Source organism: Lepidochelys olivacea (assembly GCF_965140295.1).
Source record: "Lepidochelys olivacea isolate rLepOli2 genome assembly, chromosome: 4".
NCBI classification, from domain to species: domain Eukaryota; kingdom Metazoa; phylum Chordata; order Testudines; family Cheloniidae; genus Lepidochelys; species Lepidochelys olivacea.
Genome location: NC_140414.1, coordinates 27,770,429 through 27,793,195, shown reverse-complemented (window position 1 = coordinate 27,793,195; position 22,767 = coordinate 27,770,429). Strand labels below are relative to the sequence as shown.

Sequence of the window (22,767 nt, the reverse complement as noted above, 5' to 3'; positions counted from 1 at the left end):
TTCTGTGAAATTAATTGTCATCTTTTCAAGTGAAATCTATTATTATACTGGGATTCACTATGGTCTGGATTCACTGAAATCAATCAGACCTTCAGTATAATGCAACTTTTAAAAAAAATTGGAATGGAAAACATTTAGTGTATGTTGTTACATACTGTAATTCTGGAGAAAATTTGAAGAATAATACTGGGTATAATAAATAATTGGCAGTATTATTTAAAAGATAGAAGTGATGACTTAGTGACATAAACTTTGAATAGTAAATACAAAGAGTGAAATCCTGGCTGCAATGAAGCTGATGGCAAAATTCTCAATTCCTTCACTGGTACTAGGCTTTCACTATAGCATGTCGTTCCAGAGAGTCTTAATATGACTGAAAAAAGAAAAGCAGTACTTGTGGCACACAGTACTCCTTTTCTTTTTGTGGATCCAGACTAACACGGCTGCTACTCTGAAACCTGTTAATATGACTGACTCATTTCTCAATCCTCTGACGTGCATACATTGAGTATTAAGAAATGTAATGTATTTGTGTTTTTTGGATGAGATCTTTTAAAACAGAGGTCATGTCTTCTTCCTGCTGACAATGCAGAAATTCTGTAAAACGTTTCTGAATAGCAGTGATTGGCCCCATTATCCTTGGCCAAAATGTCATGCTTTCTCCATCACTGTATGCCACTGCATTTCACTCAGGCTGCGAGTAACTTTAAGCAAGAAAGTTACTTTTTATTAAATGTGGTAAAGAGTTAGAATTGGATTATATTTAATAAAAATAATACAGATTATTATTATTATTGATTACTCGACTATTTCTCTATTTGCATCCAAATCCCTCTGTTAGACCCACTTCCACAATACAATGTCCACACAAAATAAGTAGAATAAAATTTTATTTATAGATATATTTGCTCCACCATCCTGAGCACAAGACTAAGAGGAGTAACAGGAGTAATCTTATTTCTGCAGCACCTGTACTTTCTCATTTGGCTGACCCTGCTCTTTTGTTGCTCCCGCAACTATGTCATGTCTGAAACTAAGCTGTATGTTCTTCAGGACAGGGACCTGGGCTTCATATTTAAACTGAGAGACACCTGGCAAACTTTTTGGTGCTGTATATTAAGTAATGAGTTATAGTATTTATTATGTGTTAAAAATGACAATTCAATCTATCATGGCTGATTTTTTTCCAGTCAAAATATGAACCTGTTTCAATCTGCACCCACTTATGAACATTTTTGAGGTCCAGTAAAGATGAAAAAATAAACTCCCATTTGCAGCCGCCGTTATTTTGACTGTAACTTATATATGTTAGTAGCAATCTTAAGCACTGACAGGGGGTCTTGCTTTGTTACATGATGACTAAGCATCATGTATCCCCAGCACACCTCTCAAATTCCAAAAGACATCATCCATTTTAGTCTTAAAGTTATTTACATTCCACATAAATTTGGTGTCCTTTGCTTTTATCAGCTACTTCAGTTGGAATAGAATTAGACCAATATGAAGTGCTTTTGAAAATCCCTCCCCTAGCATTTATGATTCCTTTCACCTGGCTCCCCTAATTTCTCTAGCATGTAGACAGCTCAGAACAAAGACAGCCCATGGCCCACAGAGCTTTGTAACTTTGTCGACCAGCTCGCAGCATATAGCATTGCAGCACAAATAAATGTGTGCGCACGCACACACACACACAGCCCTTATGCCTCTGGATTTAAGTGACTAAATGTTATCAGTTCTACACAGAAAGCAGCAGCTATGATGTAAGCATTGGCCTGTCTTTTCACCGACATTTATTAAGGCTGTACACAAGCTGCTGATGTGGGCTGCTGGTTTAAATCTGCATTGTTAACAAGTGGAAACATTTGCAAAACATGTTGAAACCAACTTTGTGAAGACTCTAGCAGTGGGGAATACGTTTGGAGTAGGATGTTGCGTTTGTTGCGCATTGTTGTATGACAATAAATAAAGAAGAACTTAGGGCACGAAAGCAAAATAATTTGCATGGATCCTTTAAATCAAATCCTACTACCCATACAAAGCCCAAGTAAATGGACTTGGTGCAGAAAATTTACTAATGTATTTATGAATAATGGCATGGAAAAGAGATGCTGAATCTTACTTTACAAGTATCAGTAAAGCTGCTCTGTGGTGGTTAATGCAGCTGCAACTATTGCAGAAAATTTTGGCCAGGAGAGACGCTTAGTAATGAATACACCATCCCTGCGCCCACCCTAATCTGGGTCCATCCTTCCCCCTACCTTGTAGAGGAGGCATCCAAATAATGTGGATCCCTGAGCAGACAAACTGCATCCCGGTCTTCACATGCTGTGGCGGACAGGCAGAGGTGGCGCTGACTCCCCCAACACAGCTCACTCAGTGGAGAGAGGAAAGCAAGCCGTGCCAGGTAAAAGGCTGGTACAACTTGCCTTCCCCTCTGGAGCAAAGTGGAAGCAGGGACTAAGCAGTGACTGAGTCCTACACACTGCTCCTTATTGAGGGTAGATTGCAAGATTCCAGTCAATGCCCTCGATATCATGTGCGAGCATACACACCGCACATCGAGTGAGTGCTAACAATACACGGGTGACCTCATGACAGAAAAAGTAGCTTGAACACACAGTATGGCCGATCGGTTATTCATCAGTAATAGTGTATTTTTTTGTCCATCCACAATTCATCCAACAATTACACCAGGGTTTTTTTTCATTCTTGTTTTTACTCTCTTCATATCTTAATAAATATTTTTAAATCACATGACTATTTGCAATTCACTAATGCGGAGTATTTTGGCTTTGCAACAGAATTCTATTTCTGTTCTGATATTATTGTCTCAGACAATCAGAGTGCACCAGTGTTGTATGGCTACTGATGCATAACGGTACTGTTCCTTTTCCCCTTCCCCTCCCACCCCATTAAGTTATTATTTCTGCTATAATTAGTTGGGGGGCTAATATTTGCATATTCACTGTATGTTCTATAGCTATAATGCAAATATTCATCTCTCTCTATTTTAACTGGTTACTGTAATCCTTATGCATAAACTTACTTCTGTACTTAGACAACGTGTTTGCTATAAAAGAGATGCTGTCTTAGATTCTTCATTCCCTTTCGTGAAAAAAGCCAAAGGAGCTGGCATCAAAATTGTTTATTTTTTAAACATCTCCCTCCTTCCGACAATTCCTCTTCCTCTCTGCAAGTCAGCACAACTCTTGTCCCCAGAATTATTGCCGTACAGCATCTCTGCATATACAATTCCAGCCCCTTCCTCCTTATTTAGTTTTGGAAATAAAATGTGAAATCCCTAATGTGGGGGCTTGGAAAATAGATAAGAATTTCAGAAGGGAAGGGAAGAATATTTGACAGGAGGAGAGAACAGAGAAGGTTTTAAAATCATATATATTACTTTTTGTGACAATTCTGGCAAGTCAGACTGCGATTCACAAAAGCGCATTTTCAAAAGTCCCTATGTGACAGGCTCCTAAATCCCATTTTCAAAAGTGACCTAAATACTTAGGCATCTGAGACCTAGGCTCCTAAATGCTTAAGTCCTTTTTGGAAATGGGACTTAGGAGCTTAAAAAACTTTCCCAACTCCCACTGAAATTAACTCAGCACTTTGAAAGCTCATTTTGTTCCTTGTTCCCTCAGTCGTGTAGTTTATTAAGGGCTAGTCTACACGATGCAGCTGCACCGCTGTAGTGAATCTGGTGAAGATGAGCTATACCAATAGGAGAGTGCACTCCTGTCGGAGAGCGTCTCCCGCCAACATAGAACAGCACAGACACTACTTTAAGTCGACGTAACTTACGTCACTCAAGGTGGGGGAGCTTTTTCATATTCCTGAGTGACGTAACTTACATCGACTTAAGCAGTAGTGTAGACAAGCCCTCAGTCTAGGATACAGTGAGTTCCTCAAACTGGTAGAACCCTCAAGTCACTGCAATCTTAAAAATGCAGTTATGTTACTTACTGGTTTCAGAGGAAGTTCCCATTTTAGACTTAGGTAAATTGGCTCAAACCACTACACCTTTTCAGGAGAAGGGAAACTTCAACTGAAGCCACTGATTAATATGATGATAATCAGTGGTATCTTACTAGTTATAGTTTGTTTGTTTAATTTATTTTAATTACAAAGCTCCCGAATTTTTTTTAATTGGAAACATACAATGAGTTATAGATCAAACAACATCTCACCCCTCATCACTTGAAATACCCATAACTTGTAACTATGATTCTGCCCATGTTCTGTTTACTTCAAGTGAGAAGAAAAGAAATGATAAAAGTGTTCTATTGTTCTTCGGCGTGCTTCAGAGATCTTATTAAATTACTGTATGAAACAAACAAATGCATCTATGCTACGTTGTGATTTCAGTTAATTATAGTTTTAATCTTCAATGCATTCGTCTAATCAAATTAAGCTCTTCCCAACCTTAGCATTATATGTATATGCATATGTCCTTCATATTTGTTTTCAACTTTATAGGGTTTTAATTGTTCACAAGTAACATTATATAATAATATACTTGCTTAATCTCATATTGGAGCTACAATTATGTTTTGAAATCTAATTTGTAATTACTGGGGGGGGGAACTTTAATACAAATACTGCAGAGTTACAAATTACTAAGTGAATTAATTTTTCCCCACCACTTTAACACTCAGACACCATTAACACAAGCTGATGCTGTGCTGTACACAAACCACGGGCCTACACAGCAAGTGGTCCCGGACTTGGAATTTCTACTGAAGTTGATGGGAGCTCTACACTCACCAGATGTGACTCAACTGGATATACAGTTCCTCTGACATGTCAGTACATACACTTTTTGGTATTTAAAGGTCTGCCAGATTTTAGAGCTGATATCCAAATGCCATGGGCTTCCTCCTTATACATGTATAATAAGTAACTATAGGTTTGAACCAGGCAAAAATTTTCCACAAATATTCTCTCACATTTTTAGAAAGGAATTCAGCTTGTCCGTATCAGTACCCCTTCAAAGTTTGCTTTCTGTTAACATTCATGCATTTGAGAAGGGCGCTGCTGACCAATTCTCTGCTTTTTCTGAACAAGCTGACTTTCTGCTGGCCTAGGTGAATCTAGCCGAGGCAATTCCTACTTGGGCTGGATGGAATTTCCCTCTGGACACAAACCCAGCACAGTTCTCTATTCAGGTATTCTACACAGCAGCAGGTTCAGAAGGTGGTTTTCCTTCTAGGCTTCATCTCTACTTGTCTGCCATGCTGGGATCAGGCAGGGGCTGCAGCATATGTTGTAGCACAGTGGTTCTCAAAGCCGGTCCGCCGCTTCTTCAGGGAAAGCTCCCTGGTGGGCCAGGCAGGTTTGTTTACCTGCCGCGTCCGCAGGTTCAGCTGATCACGGCTCCCACTGGCCGCAGTTCTCTGCTCCAGGCCAGTGGGGGCTGCAGAAAGCGGCACGGGCCGAGGGACATGCTGGCCGCCCTTCCCGCAGCCCCCATTGGCCCAGAGCGGCGAACTGCAGCCAGTGGGAGCCGCAATCGGCCGAACCTGTGGACGCGGCAGGTAAACAAACCAGCCCGGCCCACAAGGGGGCTTTCCCTGAACAAGCGGCGGACCGGCTTTGAGAATCACTGCTGTAGCATATCCTTGCTACAATGCTCAAGAAGAAAGAAGTTTAGCACAGATCCTACCAAATTAAAGAACAGAAGAAAGACCTGGTCTAACAGGTGCAAAATTTCACAATAAAATTGTACAAAATGCTACTTTTGCACCACAACCTTACTGTAAATCTCAGTTTATTTATTTATTTATTTCACAGAAGTTTTCTTTAAGCTGAAATTATTGCAATGGCTGACCCCTAAATGTGTTATACTTTCTTTTGGTATTTTGTTTCAGCCTGAAAGGAAAACTCTTCACTGTTTTCAAGAACGTCAACGAGGACTCCAACTCCAGTCTCCCTCACCCTTTTGGGATCTTTGGGGAGGACTTCAGGGCTCAATGGATTAGCCTGTTCTGTCCATCTACTTTCAACAGCTAGTCGGCCCACCCTTGTCTTCCCCTACCAAAGGAAGAGTTTAAAGGGTGGTCATGGACAAGTTTCCCATTACTGTGTTGCAATGGGGCAGCTAAAGCTCCAGAGTGAGATAAAAGTCAGGTGGTGGCACACTCAGCAGCAGAGGAAACATTTCTTGTACTGATGTCTGCTGAATTGGATGGGCAGCAAGAACAGAAGACAACCTTCAGTGATTCACTCAATTGTCAATGAGAGCAGAATTTGGCCCTGGGAGTCAACTATAAAAGTTTTAAAACATACCTTTTTTTTGTTTTTTCCAGTTTAAGCGAGTTTTAATCCTACTACATACCATCATATATTATAATTTAATAAACAGAAATGCATTAAGTATCTATTAAGCTTCATATGTTTATATGAAATAATTTTACATTGTTAGATGATTGTTAAATTGGCCTGTATTGAAATTGCTTCCTTTAGTCCTTCTTATATTATCTCCACTGACCAGACAGGATGTATTTTGTCATTTCCATTTGTCACATCATGTTCTCCTCTACTTTTAAAATAATTTGACCGTTTTCAGTCAAACACTTGCATTAACAATCTGCTGCATTCTCACCATCTAGGAACCTCAGCAAATAGCCAACAAATTACTAACCCTATTTCTCTGGGCACCAAATTTGCTTCTGTGATACAGAGGCCCATTGGTTCCCGTCGGCAAAGGTTTCACTCCTGTGTCAGCAACTCACTTCAGGCCTGACACATTCACTACACCTAAACACAAGACTTCCATGATATTTGTCCATAAATAGTGTCTTGTAAGGTATCTAATGAAAGCCAGTGACACGCAAGCATTGCAAGATATACATACATACGGTATTGAAAGGAGATGTGTTCCTATTAAAAATATGTTTTAAACTATGCAACAAGGCAGAGTTGACAAACAGGTTTTCTCACAGACAAAGTACATCTAGAAAGAAAAGGAGTACTTCATCGGATGAGTGAGCTGTAGCTCACGAAAGCTCATGCTCAAATAAATTGGTTAGTCTCTAAGGCGCCACAAGTACTCCTTTCCTTTTTGCAAATACAGACTAACACGGCTGTTACTCTGAAAAAAGTACATCTATTCATCTATCTCTGTCTCTGATGCAAATTAAGCATTGTAAGCCAATTGTAACAGGAGCTACATTTACATGCCAAGTCAACATGAGGGTGTGAAGTCGTCTTGGAGCCAGCACAGCAGGAAGAAAACCACTGGGGGTTATCTTGGCCTGGAGACAAAACAATGGGGTTTTGGAAAAATAAGGTGAAGCAAAAAGCCATTTGGGTACCCATTTCCTCAGGAAACCCCTTGAAGGGCGTGGGAGATCAATAAAAACTTGGATCCTTGTTTTGCCTGAAAACTAGCAGCTCTTGTCAAAGACTGATTCCTTGGGAGAAAAGCAACTTTGTTAAATAGGAAATGTAACCATTCATCAGGGTAAACCTAGGATTGTGTTATATGTTTTGTTTTATATGTATAACCATTTCTGTTTCCACTTGTTATCTTTACTCACTATCTCTTAAGACTTAACCTTTGGTTATGGTTGATTCACTATAAGTATTTTTCAGTGCTGTAGTTATAAAGTTGTAGCAATCAAGCTGTCTGTTTGGGCACAGCTTATCGGGTAATTTCTGTGAGTGTCCAGTGGTTAAGGACTGGATATTATAGGGGGATGCTTTCAGAGGGGCTCAGGGATTGGGATCCCATCTATTGTTAACCTGCAAGGCAAAATAAGGTCTGGCACAGCTCTGAGTAGATTGTTCAAGTGGCTAACAGACTTGGGGTATCAGGGAGAAGACACTCAGTTTAGCACCAGCAAGTCTCTCTCTAGCTGAGGCAGGGGGTAACATGGTGACTCTCACTCCTGGGCACCCTGAGAAACTGGCATATCTTCAAAGAAATGTCATGTGTTCTGATTACAAAACTAACCTGTTTGTTTATAACAAAGCAACAGAACTGCTCATCAGGATTCCAAGCACTTGTTAAGTTTACACATTAATGAACCAGAAATAAACCCAACTAACAAGTTCTCTGGTGTTTGGTTTTGGATTCCAAATGCCCTCAGAATTTAAGCAGCGCTTGTTGGTTTGTTTTTTAAAGCACAGTTTCGGAGTTCTGTTTCAGCCCATTATAGAATGCTAACTGAAAAATTCAGGTCTGAATTTGGATCTAGATTTAATGCCCACACACAAAAGTTCAGGGGTTGCGGGTGTTCATACTGAGGCTTCACTGTGGGCTACCGTTATTGTGAACCTACACAACAGCCAAAGCTATAAATATGCCCGGGTCTTAAGTTATAAAGGAGAAATTGGCATTGACAAATAACTGCCTATGGGATACTCAGTGACTTACAATATACTGAGTTTCCCCCTATTTTATGGTGTTTTCGAACTTTTTGATGCACACTTCAGTTTAAAAAACAGGTATAAAATTGGTTTAACACTATCTTGATGATTTGTTGTTTGCAGGGTCAAGGGGACCAAGTGCATGATGGAACTTCATACAAGGTGTTCAGGATATGGCAAGTAAATTTGCAGATAGCAGTACATCTGGCAGTGGTCAGAATAGGTGGCCACAGAAGTACTATAACATCCTTGGGCAAGGAGCTAGATTGGATAAAGATGAAGTCTACTTTCCACGGAAAACAAATCTGCAATCTGAGTAAATTAGCAGGTCGTGTTCCATGCACCATAAAAGTAACCTTGGCTCAGAATGATGTCATGTTTGAATGGCATTTTAGCATCATTCCAGTTGGCCATGTATTTTATAGGGGCTTAGCAACTGCCATATAGCCTAATAAAAAACATCATCGTTTTATTAGAATAACCAATCTGATGAGGCACACTTTCCTGTTTAGAACAGCAATTCTCTACATGTGCATCTCCAGGAAAAGGTTTTGGAGCTTAATTCTGTAAGCCTGCTTCTCCTGCTCAGCTTCCCAATAACTATCAGTTATGTCTCTGCCTGCTCTCACCATTCTATCACACACTTTCAGAAGTGTTATCTGTCCTGTTTAGACTGGGGCAGCGATCATGTTGCCGGGGGAGAGATTTTCAAAGACGCAAGCTTCAATAATTTATGGGCAAAATTATTTTTATTGTGTGGTTCTCATTCTGACTTTTTCAATGTAGACTCTTCTCTCAAATATTTTGCATTTTAAAGTTAGACGCTAGTTAACTAACAATTAGTTGGTGTCAAGATTCTGCCTCACCAAGTTAAACCACTATATTTAGTCTTCAGTACAAGGGTGCATACATTTCAGGAAATTTATTGCAGGGGTTTTGCCTTACAAACCTCTCAACTCCTTCCCCCAAGATACAGTATGATCATTTTTCAATGACCACAATGCTGCAGCCTAAACAACTTTGATGGATAGGATTCATAGCACTTCATGTTATTAAAAAAATAAAGCATTTCTTTGGGATTGATTTTAACATGCTTCTGTTTTAACTTTCAGTAAACTTCCTCATTTCCTTAGATTTATGATTAATATAATCTATAACAATGTTATATGGTCCATTTAAAATTATATTTGCTTTAACTAGATCACCTATTAGTCTTTTTTTTTAACTGAAAAAAATAAGACATTTGCGTTTTTCTAATGCTTTAAATTCTTCGGGTGTCAATGTCCTTCAATGTATCTAATTATATCAGTCTCATGACAAGATGAATTCTCAATACAATATTCCAGTGCAAAAGAATTATCTACTGTAGCCTTAGCATTTTTAGTGTTAATGTTGACTGCTCTGGGTGATGCAGTTTTTGTGTTATATTCCATTGCCAAACTGTTTAGAGTTTATTATTATTACATGTCTTTTTCAGAATGCACTGGCTCTAGTTCAGTGGCATTCACATTTTATATTTTTATTGTATACACTTTAGATGAACCTATTACAAATTTAATCTGCTGTATAAGGAGATAGTCTACAAAACATACCTATTTCTATTTAATATTCCTCATATTGTTATTTCTATATTCAGTACAATTTCTCCAAAAATTTGTCAGTCTGTATGTTCTCTATGGATTAAAACTCTCAGTTCTAATTCTTCAGAAGGCTCAAAATAAGCCAGTCCTCTTATACCTAATTGTATCAGTTTGCCTATGGAAATTCCAATGAAAGACCAACTACATGACAACCAGGTTTCCAATAGTTCTGATGTTTCTCAATGTATTTTGTAACCAGATATCAATCTGAATGTTTGAATTAGCAATAAAAGGACTGGACTTGTGGTTTCTGGCTTAGATATGCACACAGAAGGGCATCATCTGCATGTAACATCAAGTTATACCCCCTGGATCAGAGTTGTATGCCTTGTATATTCAGATATAGCAGTTGCCAGGGGCTCAAGAGCCAAATCAAAAAAGTAACAGAGACAACAGGCACCCGCTTGGAACAACAACAAAAATTAGTCAAAATGTATTGGACACCACAGAAGTTGCACAAGAGAAAGGCTTTATCCTCTGATGTTTATTGGTGCTGTAACACAGGGCTTGTCTACACTTAAAACACTGCAGAGGCACAGCTGTGCTACTGTAGCACTTCAGTGAAGACTCTACCTTTGCCGACGGAAGGGGTTCTACCATAAGTGCAGGTAATCCACCTCCTTGAGAGGCGGCAGGTGGGTTGATGGGAGAATTGTCCTATTGGCCTAGTGCTGTCTACACTGGGGGTTAGGTGGCTTTAACTGAGTCGCTCAGGGTGGATTTTTAACACCCCTGATCCACACAGTTATACCTACCTAATTTCCTAGCGTAGACCAGGCCAAAGCAAAAGAAACCCTGATGCATAAGCTATGGGGCTGTCTGTCATTCAGACAGATAAGGATAGGGCTGGACACAAGGGTTAAAATAGTACTCAGCTTCAGCAGATAAACCCCAGCTGAAAATTACATTTTAGGTTATTTACCAGTTAAACTGAATTTAACTCCACCATAAAAACTTTGGTTTTTGAAAGCTGCAGTGATCACCAAGTGCATGACTTTATAAAAACAGAAGAGTCGCCTTATGCCCAGAACAGAGCAGTGGTATTTGAAGATGTCTGAGTTAGCAGCCAAAGAAAAATAGCTTGTTGCTGTAGAGAGCAAATATATGAACACATACAAGTCTGGACCCTGTTTCCAGATACATTTGGATAAAAGCAAAATACTGAGATGGCTCCAAGAATGCTATACGTCTATTCCACCTAACCCCTGCTCCCTTTCTCTCCCGCTCCAGTCCCCTCCCTCACTCCCTCATCTGCCAATTCATGTACGTCTTCTATTCTATGAGTTGCCCCCACCCTAACATGTTATGTGTATGTAATATTGTCTAGTTTTGTTTTGTCTCATCTAGCAGCTTTGACAAACTGAAAAAGTATAACACTGAATAATTCACTGTCTGTTCTTATTGAGAATCAAACCAATAATTAATTGCAAAATAAGCCAGTGCATGTCAAAAATAGTGCATCAGCAATTTTATCACAAGTTAATCCTTATGGACATTGCCCAAGCCCAGGATCTGTACCTTGATCCTAAGGCTGAGCACTATACCCCTACAGCCCCGAAGCCAGATTTACAATGGTGCTCAGTGTCACCCAGCTCAGCAGTTTCACGCACAAATCTCTAGATACTGTGGTGCCTAGCTGCATTCTCATACCTGAACCAGGTGCTCCTTAAGCACTTGCCTTCCTATGCTTATGTGGCACCTAATTACCCTTAAAAACTGTCAAAAGCATCTAAATGGTGTACTTGGGAACCTAACTGCATCTTTAAGTGGCTAAACATATGTGTATTTCTGGCCCCAGGTCTCTGGCCCTCCCTATGTTGTTGGGAACTGGTCTCATTGGTGATCTTGAGGTGCTTCCTCTGTTCATCTCTCTGTCTGTTGAATACGGGCAGTATCTGGAGCAGAAAGATGATTGAAGCAAGTGAATATAGCTCCCAATACCATAAGAGGGGAATCAGAGAGCAAAATCACTACCAGGTCAGACAATAAAGAAAGGGCAGGAACAAGAGAAAGGGGGTAAACCAATATTAGTCTAATTTAGGAAAAAAATAATGTTCTCAGACTGAGACCAAGCCTGGAAAATTGCTCCCTGAAAGACAGGTTTTTGCTACACTTGTGGCCAAGAACTAAGTGACACTATAATGCTGGACATGTATTTAAGCTAAGAGATGTGACTGGAACAGAAAAATGTTTTACTGCTGCCCTGGGCAAAGCTGAGCTGTTTATTTTTCAAATGTGAGACTATGATTTCATGATCAGGTTCTTATTCCAATGGCTTTATTTCTAGATAGGAAATAAATGGATCTTGAGTCAGATATTTTGTCCATTATTCACTGGTGCAGCAGAGTAACAGCTACATTCTGTCTAGTTTAGTGTACAGACCAAGTCAACACTTGCCATGATATCCACCAGAGAGCTTTTTATTTGTAGAAATGTATCAGGCCATATCCTCAGACAGTGTAAATCAGCATAGCTCTTTTAACTTCAGTGGATCTGTGCTAATTTACATCAGCCGAGGACCTGGCCCATTATATTGTAGGATCACTGCCTAATCTTTTATTTTTCATAGTTTTCTGAATTAAATAAGACTTAGCTATCCAGCAAACTGACTCTCTGCACTAGCTTTATTTGGAAAAATAAAACACTCAGCCTTTACACCTTAATCCTCCCAGTAAATTGTAGCCTTGTATTTTATTTCAAGTGAACTTAGCAATGCTGTATTACACCACCATGGGTTCGGCTCCGGTGGCTACAGTTTCAAGCTCAACAAAGTGAAAGCCACTTTTGATACCTGCTTCAGATTCAGAGCATCTAGGAACACACAAAGACCAAGGATAGTGACCACACATACATTCAAAAGTACAAGATCTAGGCCATGTCCACACAAGCAAAAACACACCCCGAGTGACAGAAGTTTTGCCAGGATAAGCGCTCGTGCACACAGCATTATGTCCGTGGGAGATGCTCGCCCGCTAACATAACTCCTGCCGCTCACTGAGCTGGTACTGAGTTGGTATGTCGACGGTAGATTCTCTCCCATTGGCAGGATGCGGCTACACGAGCACGCTTACAGCAACAGAGCTGTATCAGTACTGCTGTGCCACTGTACGCTTCTAAATATAGACACGGCTCTCATCTGTTTTACAAGTTTTATTAAAGTTACAATTAAGGTTATGATTACCCATGCATACAAAAATCCTCTAAAGACCTATGCACAAGTTACAAATATAGTTATACTGACATCCTGAACAATATTCTTAGGGTCTGATGCATGCCTTGCCAATTAATCATCGGTAGAGGGATGATTCCTGCTAGTTTTCCCCTAAATAATTAATTTTATCTAATTTGAGAGCCCTCCTTTATCTTTATGATTCTGACTACTCCAACATTCTGTGCATGTGCATGGAGGTGTCCATCCTCTTTTTCCTCATTTGTATTGTGCTCCCCAAGAATATTGGGGCACTCCATTTTCCACAGGTTGTTTGTGGTTCCTTTTATTCTCATTAGCAGTTACACAGATCGTCACGTTTTTCTAACACATGGCCTAACCGCAGAGTGCACTATAGGGTATCTTGTAATAAAAAATTAATCTTGCCTTTAATTTTTCACAATACCACTCATTGGCACATCTTTTCTCATAATTTTGTGGCATAGGCTCATTCTTTCATCACTTATGTCAAAGATTTCTTAAATCTATGGCCTAGTATTGCTAAAATGACATTTTACAGGCCTCAGCTTGTAGGCTTTGCGATTCAGACCGAGTTACTTAGATACCTAATTCACACTTACATCTAAATACTGATCAGTCTCATACTTCTATAATCCGACAACTTAAATCTATTTCACATACAATGATTATAAATGACATGACATGTTAGTTAATCATAACATCACACAATAAATGAATGATAAAATTAAGTAATTGGCTCCAAAGTGCTTCGAAAATTTCAAGATAATTTACTGAAATCTTAATCAAAGATGTGCTCAGCAGTTCTGGAGAGGTGTTTCACTCCTTCCCCCCGGTATAGTTTGGTAGATGTATTAGTACAAATATACTAATAAAAAGTGATAGTATTTGCTTTTGATTCATGTGGATATATTCAAATATGTTTCAGCAATCACAGTGCAAGAGGTGCACATTTTGAAGTATGCAAACCTCTACAATATCAGAGGTCAGAGCTTGTTACGGAGACCTTCGTGTGCATGAGACCAGAGAAATTTATATGATTGCCAGGGGTGTTTTTGAAAATATTGCCACTGTGTTTTGAAGGGTAAAAAAAACAGACTTGCTAATATCAATTAGGTGAAAGAAAAAGTCAACCAGGAAGCATCATTCACTCCTTGAGCACATATAGAAATTGCCTTAGACCAAATCCACAAGAGATTACAAAGGTGAAACTGCAGATCAAATTTGTATGGGAGAAGGTAGATCAAAGAACAAACAAAGGTTTGCCTCTCAGTGGAGAGAAAATACAAATTACTGTAGTGTTTCAGCCTGAATACTCTAGATCCCAGTCCAAAACTTTGAGTGCTAAAACCTTCTTCAAATACTTCGTATTCAGAGAGGTACAGAAGGATATGATGCAGAATCATGTTGCTAAAATACTATGACACACTCTATAAAAATACGTTCCAATATTCGACTGAATGTAATAATAGCAAAAGTAATGCCTATTATATAGCTAATCATTTAATTATAGATAGATTCACAACAAATGACTTATCTCAGATGTGGAATACATATTACAGTTGGATACAGGCCTGAGCCACGGAGCTCAGATCTTGATCTGGATCTGAATTCAAACTACCTATGTAGGTTAGAAGGAATGGGGATGGACAGACTTCAGATCTGGTGGCGTGAGTCAGATCTGTTACTCCTTGCGATAAAATAGAAAGATATTTCTAAGTTTGATCCTGACTTACCACATTGGAATCTAGGTTGAGGATCTGATTTCTAACTTCTTAACCTTTCAAAGTTTGCTAGTGTTCAGACTAAGGTTTTGTGGAAATAGAATTTCTGATAATAAATATCCAAAATTAAGTTTCCTTACCGTCTGCTGAACTGAAGATAAGGACTTTAATGCAGCCCAAAGATCTATCCTTGAGTAATGATGGTTGATATTATAGAATCCTAAATTATCTTTAAAATTACCTGGTGCATTTTAAAATGTATAGCCTCCAATTTTAACTGCAGTGCTTAGTCACTGCACAAAGCATTTTCTTCTTTTCATGAAAAATGTGTCTTTTCCATTCTCCAAGGACTCAATTGTTAAGGAACAACCATCCTGCCTGGTATTGCAAGATAAATGCTCCTACCCATGCTGTGGTTATGTTTCTCATCCAAAGCAGTGGTGCAAGATATCAAACTACAGTGTGTTTAATTTAATAGGATTTACTTGGAAGCCCACTACTACACTCCTGAAGTTGCCATCATACCTTACATCAAAGCAGTAAAAACAGTCACTGAAAAATACTGAAATATAGAAGTAGAGCAAAGCTTTTAGGAATGAATGGTCTTTATACTATCAATTACTGAACAGAAAGATTATGCAAGTATTAAGAATTATTTATATAGAAATAAAGAACGATAATAAAACTCTTTAAAAATCTATTTCCTGGGATATGAATATCCATTGCCTACCTCACAATGAAGAACCACCTGATTACCACAACCACAGGAAGGTGTTTACTGTTAAGCAAAAGAAACCTACCCAGCCTCAGGCCAATTTCTGCCCTCAGCTATATAATCAGAAATCTTGGTGAAGTGGAAAGGAATTGCTCATGCGTATCTAAGGGCACAATTTGGTTTTGCTGCTTAAATTGCAATGGAAATGAATATTTTAACAATTCACTCACCGTTTGGTCACCTCAGGCATTTTTGGCTCTTCTTTTTTCTTTGCTTCCCCGGGTGGTTCTATAGGCGTAAGGACTACGGCAGCACAGGAGACTATGGACTGATATGAATCTTCCCGGCAAACTGTGAAGATAAAATATTTTGAGTATTACAAAGCACACTCAATGTCAATTTAAAATTATATATATATATTTGTCAAGACTTTCACAAGATGATGAAAAAAAAACAAATAATTTATCAAACTCTGATTGCCATAACATTTTCACAATAACTGTAGGCCAGGTTTTGTCATCTTTATGCATTCAAATAGCATTTTCTTCTTGCCAAAAGCCCTAAATATTTCAGTACGATTACTTGTGTGCAAGGCGCAACTTCAGAGTGGCAGAATCTGACCCTGGATTTTTTTAATATTTGTCATGTCAAAAGTGATGGAAGAAGCAAGACTTAGATAAAACAGCACACTCATACAAACCTCCCCTTTTCAAAACTTCACACCAAACAAGAAAACGACTCTTTTTTGCGGGTAGAGATTTGAGAAAGTTTGGTTAGTTATTTGCATGTAACCTCCATGGATTTTAATTTTATTCATTATCTACATTATGGTAGTGCCTACCAGAGCCTGATGGTGACAGGAAACTTTCGAATGTATCGTAAAACAGGATAGACCCAGCCCTGCCCTGAAGACCTAACAGTCCTAACAGGAGACAAACAGATGGTGACGGCGAAAAAGGAGCTCAAGTGACTCGCCAAGGATGATACAGCAAGGCAATTACAAAGCCCAGAATAGACCAGGTTTTCGGCCTGATCTACTGGACCACGCTGTTTGTCAATTGTTTCTTAATAGGGATTGCTCAAATATTCCAGTGCAGGATGAGGCCACCCAGACTGTATTTAAAATGGGAAGCATGCCAATTTACCTGATCTGAGGATCTTGCCAATGACCGCCAACAAAAGAAGTCTGTACAATAAATGGCCTCTTACTAACATACTAAACTATAATTGTTTCAAAAATGATCAGATCTAATACGTGAGAGTCACTGGTAATTTAGTACTAAAGCGGTCACCACACACTGCAACGCATTGAGGAAGATATAGATTTCCTTTACAGCCAAGGTCTACATTTATGAGCTGAAAAAAAGGTGGAAGTAAAATCTGGTGTATTGTACAAAGTGCAGCAGCTTCTTATAGAATAGTTACATAATTGTGAAATATATCATGCATGAGCAAGAAAGCACAGAACGAGGTGGCCCATTTTTTAAGCAATGAGTTACTTTCATTGTTGTCTATAAAAAGAAAATATTAATGGATCAAGGATGACTGACAACTATCACTAAAAGCCCCTGCCGGGCCGGTTTGTTTACCTGCCGCATCTGCAGATTCGGCCGATCGCGGCTCCCAGTGGCCGCGGTTCACTGCTCCAGGCCAATGGGAGCTGCTGGAAGCGGCGCGCGCTGAGTGACTTACTGGCTGCCGCTTCCAGCAGCTCCCATTGGCCTGGAGCAGCGAACCACGGCCACTGGGAGCCGCAATCGGCAGAACCTGCGGACGCGGCAGGTAAACAAACTGGCCCAACCCGCCAGGGGCTTTCCCTGCACAAGCAGCGGAACAAGTTTGGGAACCATCAGTTTAAAGGAAAGGGTTATGGCAGGCTTAGAACCTAGAACTAATTGATATATATGGGCTTGATCCAGCACCCATTAAGTCTTTCCATTGAATGCAGCAGGTTTTGGATCAGGCCCTCCAGTACATCCTCGTGGGCTACCTAATTTCTCTTCATTGCTGAGCTTCTCAGGAGTAATGGAGCAAAACTCTTATGACCAATTTGCATGGAAACAGGCCACTGAGAATATATTTATGATTCTATTGGTGAGAGATGCCAATATTTTATTGTCTGTGAAAAGTTCTCTGACATTTTGCTACCTGTTTATCAAAGACTCTCTCTTTGTTCTGACATTCTCATCATCTAGGTGCTCCCACAGATTATTTTCTATATGGTTATTCAGCATCAACTGTCCACTCTTGCTTTACAATATCCTCATGCAAAAGCCAAGACTGTTGTGAAATTCAGCATGTATTTAATCGAGTAACACATAATAGTCAATATTAAAAAGAATTATAAGGCATTGTGAGTGTGTTCCCAATAGAATAAATTTTTCATTTTAATGAACACATTTGCAATTAAACATGGGCTGGCCTCCACCTGAGCATCACCAAGTGGCCAAAGGTCATTCTACGGCATTCCAACTCTGTTTTCCCCCTCTTCATAGCCCTTTAAGAACTGATTGTCCACACGTAGCTCAAACAAGCTCTCTCTTGGAGTCTACTTTATTGAATCCTCTGATCCTCTAGGCTTTAAGGCCAGTTCATTGTCTGTCTGCCGATTAACAAAGCACAAGCTCAAGCAGTCTTTGGCCCAGCTGACTGTCACAAGTCTCTTCCCTGCTCAGACAGGGTCTCCCCAAGGCCTCCCTGCCTGAAGAGCCTTCTCCCACTCTCTCCTGCTTCTTCAGCTTTTTCTCTGCTGATTCAGGACCTGCAGAAGCCTTCTTGCTCCCTGCAGTATCTACAGCCATAGCTGCAATCTCCTTGTCTTCCCCACTTTACTGCAACTTCCTGCATTGTTTTTTACATGCGGATCACTTGATGCAACCCAGGTGTGGCTCATCCTTTAACCAGGGCTGGCTTATCCCCAGGGTCTCCAGCCCATGAGCATCCATCCCTTTGTGATGTCATGAGTGAAACGTCTTGTTCTCCCATTCTCTGCCTTTTATAATCTTCGCCAGCTGTAGTGGCTAGATTGTAACCTCAAAATCCAGTCCAACTAAGGGACAGTAGATAGTGAATAACTGTGCTGGCCCAGGAGCAGGACAGGGACTGAACTGTGATTCAGAGAATAACAATTCAGATGCCTTATTTCATGATCGAAGTATGCTTCATCAGCCCCTTTCCGGCCACAGATGACTATTGCCTCCACCAAGGCTCAGCTCTGCCGGGTGCTACATGATGGGACGGGACAGGAGTGCATGGCGCGGAATCTTGGCTCCACCCTTTCACCTGTGCAGGAAGAGGAATAGCAGCTCTCCCCCATGCAGATGATCTGGAGATGTGGGTAAATCACACAGAGGAATAAGGGGGATATTTACTGGTGCAGGCATGCAGAGGGCTCCTGACTTTCCTGAGTGATTAAGATAAACAGTACAGATGGCCCAAGCATGGGAAGAAATCTATGAGATGTTGACAGGAAGAGAAGCTGTACATTAATGCATATGTGGAATTCAGGTAACTATTTTTGAATACACTTGACATCTTCCAGGATTTTTTATCCATATATAATAAAATATTTGTATCCCTTCTTGAGTCTGTCTAAACCACTGGAAACATAAACAGAACTAGTTTCTATAACCTAATCACTGTCCTATATATTGACCAACAAAAGAAGGCTGACTCCAAAGACAAGTTGGACAAGTATATGCTTCTCTACGTACTTTATTTTATAACTGGGAAATAAACTGTCGCTATATACACATAAACAAAGAGGCAAATATTGTGTGTGCGCATGTGTGCATCGCCAAATGCCCTCTCCAATACACATGCAAAAATAGGACAGTACGGGACCATACAACTATCCTTTATTTTTATTTTATAACAGTAGACTGGGTGCCCCTTCAAACAGCTATAGTTTAATACTGTCATCTTGCAACTTTCAGAGTGAACATCCAGAGCTATCTGATCCCTATCTAAAGAACCTGCAGAGGATATTCTGCCTGATCATTTTGATCAATTAGTGTATTCTTATTCAAATAATCTTTTCCAGAAGAACTTCATATGAGTGGACCAACTCCTGAAATCTGACTACTTTTGTTTAGTAGGCAAATGGTTTACTGTGGTAGAATAACTCCTTTACACATACAGGTGAAGGTGAAGCCTTCTTAATCCTGCAGAGGTTTATTTGCTTGATCAGAATTTATTCTGAGTTTGGGACATTTGATCAACTGTTTCTTCTCCTTCCAGCTTCTCACAGAGATGCAGCGTTGGCATTGCTTCTCAAAGCAACTACATCACTACCTTGCTATCTTGAATCTCTGCACACGCAGCAGTACATCATTATGGCACAAGGTAATTAACTAAAATGTCATGAAAAGGTGGCAGCAAGGCAAGAAGCAATATTCATATCCTCTCCTCTTATTATCTGTTCATAAATTTCATTACAGAAATAAGAATATGCCTGACTGCAGGTCAGGTTCGAAGAAATTTTGGTGGTGCCCAGAAGGCCCAGAGCCCCCACCTGCCTAATGATCTGCGAGGGAGTTTGGGTCGGGGGAGGAGGTTTGAGGTACAGGACCTGGGCTGGGGCAGGGGATTGGGGTGTAGGACGGTTGAGACGTTGGGCTCTGGGATGGAGTTTGGGTGCTGGGTGCAGTCTCTGGACTGGGGCAGGGAGTGGGGGTGAAGGAGGGGGTGAGGGGTGCAGGCTCTGGGAGGGAGTTTGGGGGCAGGAGAGGGTGTGTGAGAAGGGGGTGCAGGCTCTGGGCTGGGGGTGCAGACTCTGGGAGGGAGTTTGGGGGCCAGAGCGCGGGTGTGGGAAAGGGGTGGGGGTGCGGGAAAGGGGTGGGGGTGCAGGCTCTGCGAGGGGGTGGGAGGGTGCTGCACTTATGGGGAGGGAACTGCCATCACATGTGGCTTCCTTCCTCCCCTGCTGCCCCTCACCGTAGCCTCACTGGTGGTGGGGGATGGGCTGCCCCTTGCCCAGTGTTGGGCAGGAGTGATGGCAGGGCAGGGCAGGGCAGGGCAGGCGAGCAGATCACAGGGTCAAACACTCACCGAAGCCCCAGTAGCTGGTCAGATGAGTGACGTCCAGTCCAGTTATCTCCTGGCAAAAGGAAGCCCCCCCTCAGCATCTCCTCCTGGTGGGTACAGGGGGAGGGGAGGGCTGCCAAGCATATGTGTTCCTCCTTCCTCTCCCCCTCCTGAGGTTCAGCAGCAGCAGCCAACTGCCTCAGCCTGCCGCCGGCTCTGCTCTTGTGCTGTAGCCTTAGGCAGCAGCAGCAGCTGGTGCCGGCATGCAAGGGAGAGCTGCGCCACTTTCATTCAGGCAGGGACGCTCTGGGACTTGGAGGGAGGGATGCTCCTGGACCCGGGTGAGGCGTGCGGGGGCGGGGGGGGAGGGCAGGAAGGGGAGGCAGGTCCAGGGGCCGCTCCAGGCAGGGCCGGGGGAGAGACCCAGCTCCAAACATTGGTGGAGCAGGGCCCCCAGCCCTGCATATTCCTGGAGCCTGGGCGCCATGGGCCCATACAACTCGCCGCCCCTGCTGCAGGCTATCAGCTTTCATATAAGACTAATGGCAAAAGATTATGTACTTTTTAAGGAGGACATTTTGCTTTCACATTTTCCACTTGTTTTCCTCTAACAAAGGTTTTTTTTTTCTTATGTGTACTGCTGGCATGCACTTTATTAATAAATAATCATCGGTGTCATAATTTTATATAGTATCTTTTATCCTGAAGGATCCCAAAACACTTACAAACCTCCAGGGGTTTGTATACATATAGGGATTTAGCTGCCAGCTAGCTATAGCCCCTTCTGGGATGAAACAAAATCTCTGCAGCACACTGGGATGTTACACAAGTTAAGCCATTTCCAACTGAAACTGCAGGGAAAATTTAGGTAAACAAAATACAATTACCTGAGTTGAAATTTAGCCAGAACACCAAAGCATAAATGGCCCTCTCACGCTATTATTAAATTATTTGTTTAAGCGATTGCTTTATTTCATTCTATTGTCATACTGAGTTTTGTTTCTGCATGTATTACTGCATTTGATGGTGTAGATTTAGGATATGCTATTTTTTAAGCTGGAAAACAGTTCTATCAAATTATTTATGTGTATGTGCTTTAATGTTTATTCCCCTCTGTGTGTTATGGTTCACTAGCCCTTACTAATGATACTTTTTTCCTGGTTATGTTAATATTGTTCTTGTTGGATTTGGTATAGAGAAAATTTGCAAAATACTTACTTATTTTCAGTTCAAATACTGATTCCCATTTGTACCACACCACATTGCGTAACAAGATGGGGCTTCCTTCCATCCATGAATAAGAAACGTACCCATCGTCAAAAGTAGATGATTAGATTTAATATATTTCACTTCACTTATTATCAACAAAGCAGCAAGGCAGTAATAAATTCAGAAACTTACACGGTTGAAAAACAACACTGAAATGTAGCATCTGAATTTCCAAGCTCATGCATAGTTTTGGCTCATTGCCTAACTACGAGTATACCTCATGCAAACAGTACAAATGTCGGGCCTGATTCTGATTTTCTTACTCACATTGAGTAGCACCTAGCTCCACAAACTGAGAAGTAAGGTTCTACTCAACATATATTGGTATCAGACTCTATCCCATTGGGAGAAATATACAGAGTAGCACTACTTCTGCCAAATGTGGTGATTTCTTTCAATACCACATGTTTTGTGTTACTATACTAATCACTAACTTGCTTCACAAGAGCTGGCCCTGGCCCTCTAAACGGAAATATTTAGTATGAAATCTGAGATCCAGTTTTGCTCAATTTGTAGGATAGAAAAGATAATTGCTCTTTTAATTGCCTGCTAAATGCCAGGAAAGTGGTAACAAAATATGTGAAGGACATGCAAACTTTGTGGTTGGGTTGGCACTAGATGTCTCATTAGCACATGTGCTTTTGCAAACCTCCAGGATTTGTGTGTCCTTGAAACCCATTCATTACAACAACCGAGCACGAAATCAGAGTTAAAGTATATAAGCAACTAATTTTATACTCTACATAACAATTCTTTTTGCTGTCAGCAACAGTAATATTTACTACCACAGAAATGCATTAGAAATTGAAAAACTTCCAGCAAAATATCTTG

General features: G+C 40.7%; 1 protein-coding gene across 4 annotated transcripts in view; it reads right to left on the bottom strand.

Annotated features, from left to right (window-relative positions):
• The window catches only part of CCSER1 (coiled-coil serine rich protein 1), a 1,064,058-nt gene that overhangs the window by 762,037 nt on the left and 279,254 nt on the right, over positions 1-22,767 (bottom strand). For all 4 annotated transcript variants that reach the window (XM_084627194.1, XM_084627195.1, XM_084627197.1 and 1 more), the window contains exon 5: positions 15,873-15,993. In XM_084627194.1, the coding sequence (XP_084483320.1) occupies positions 15,873-15,993 (121 nt within the window). The remainder of the gene's footprint in view (positions 1-15,872; positions 15,994-22,767) is intronic.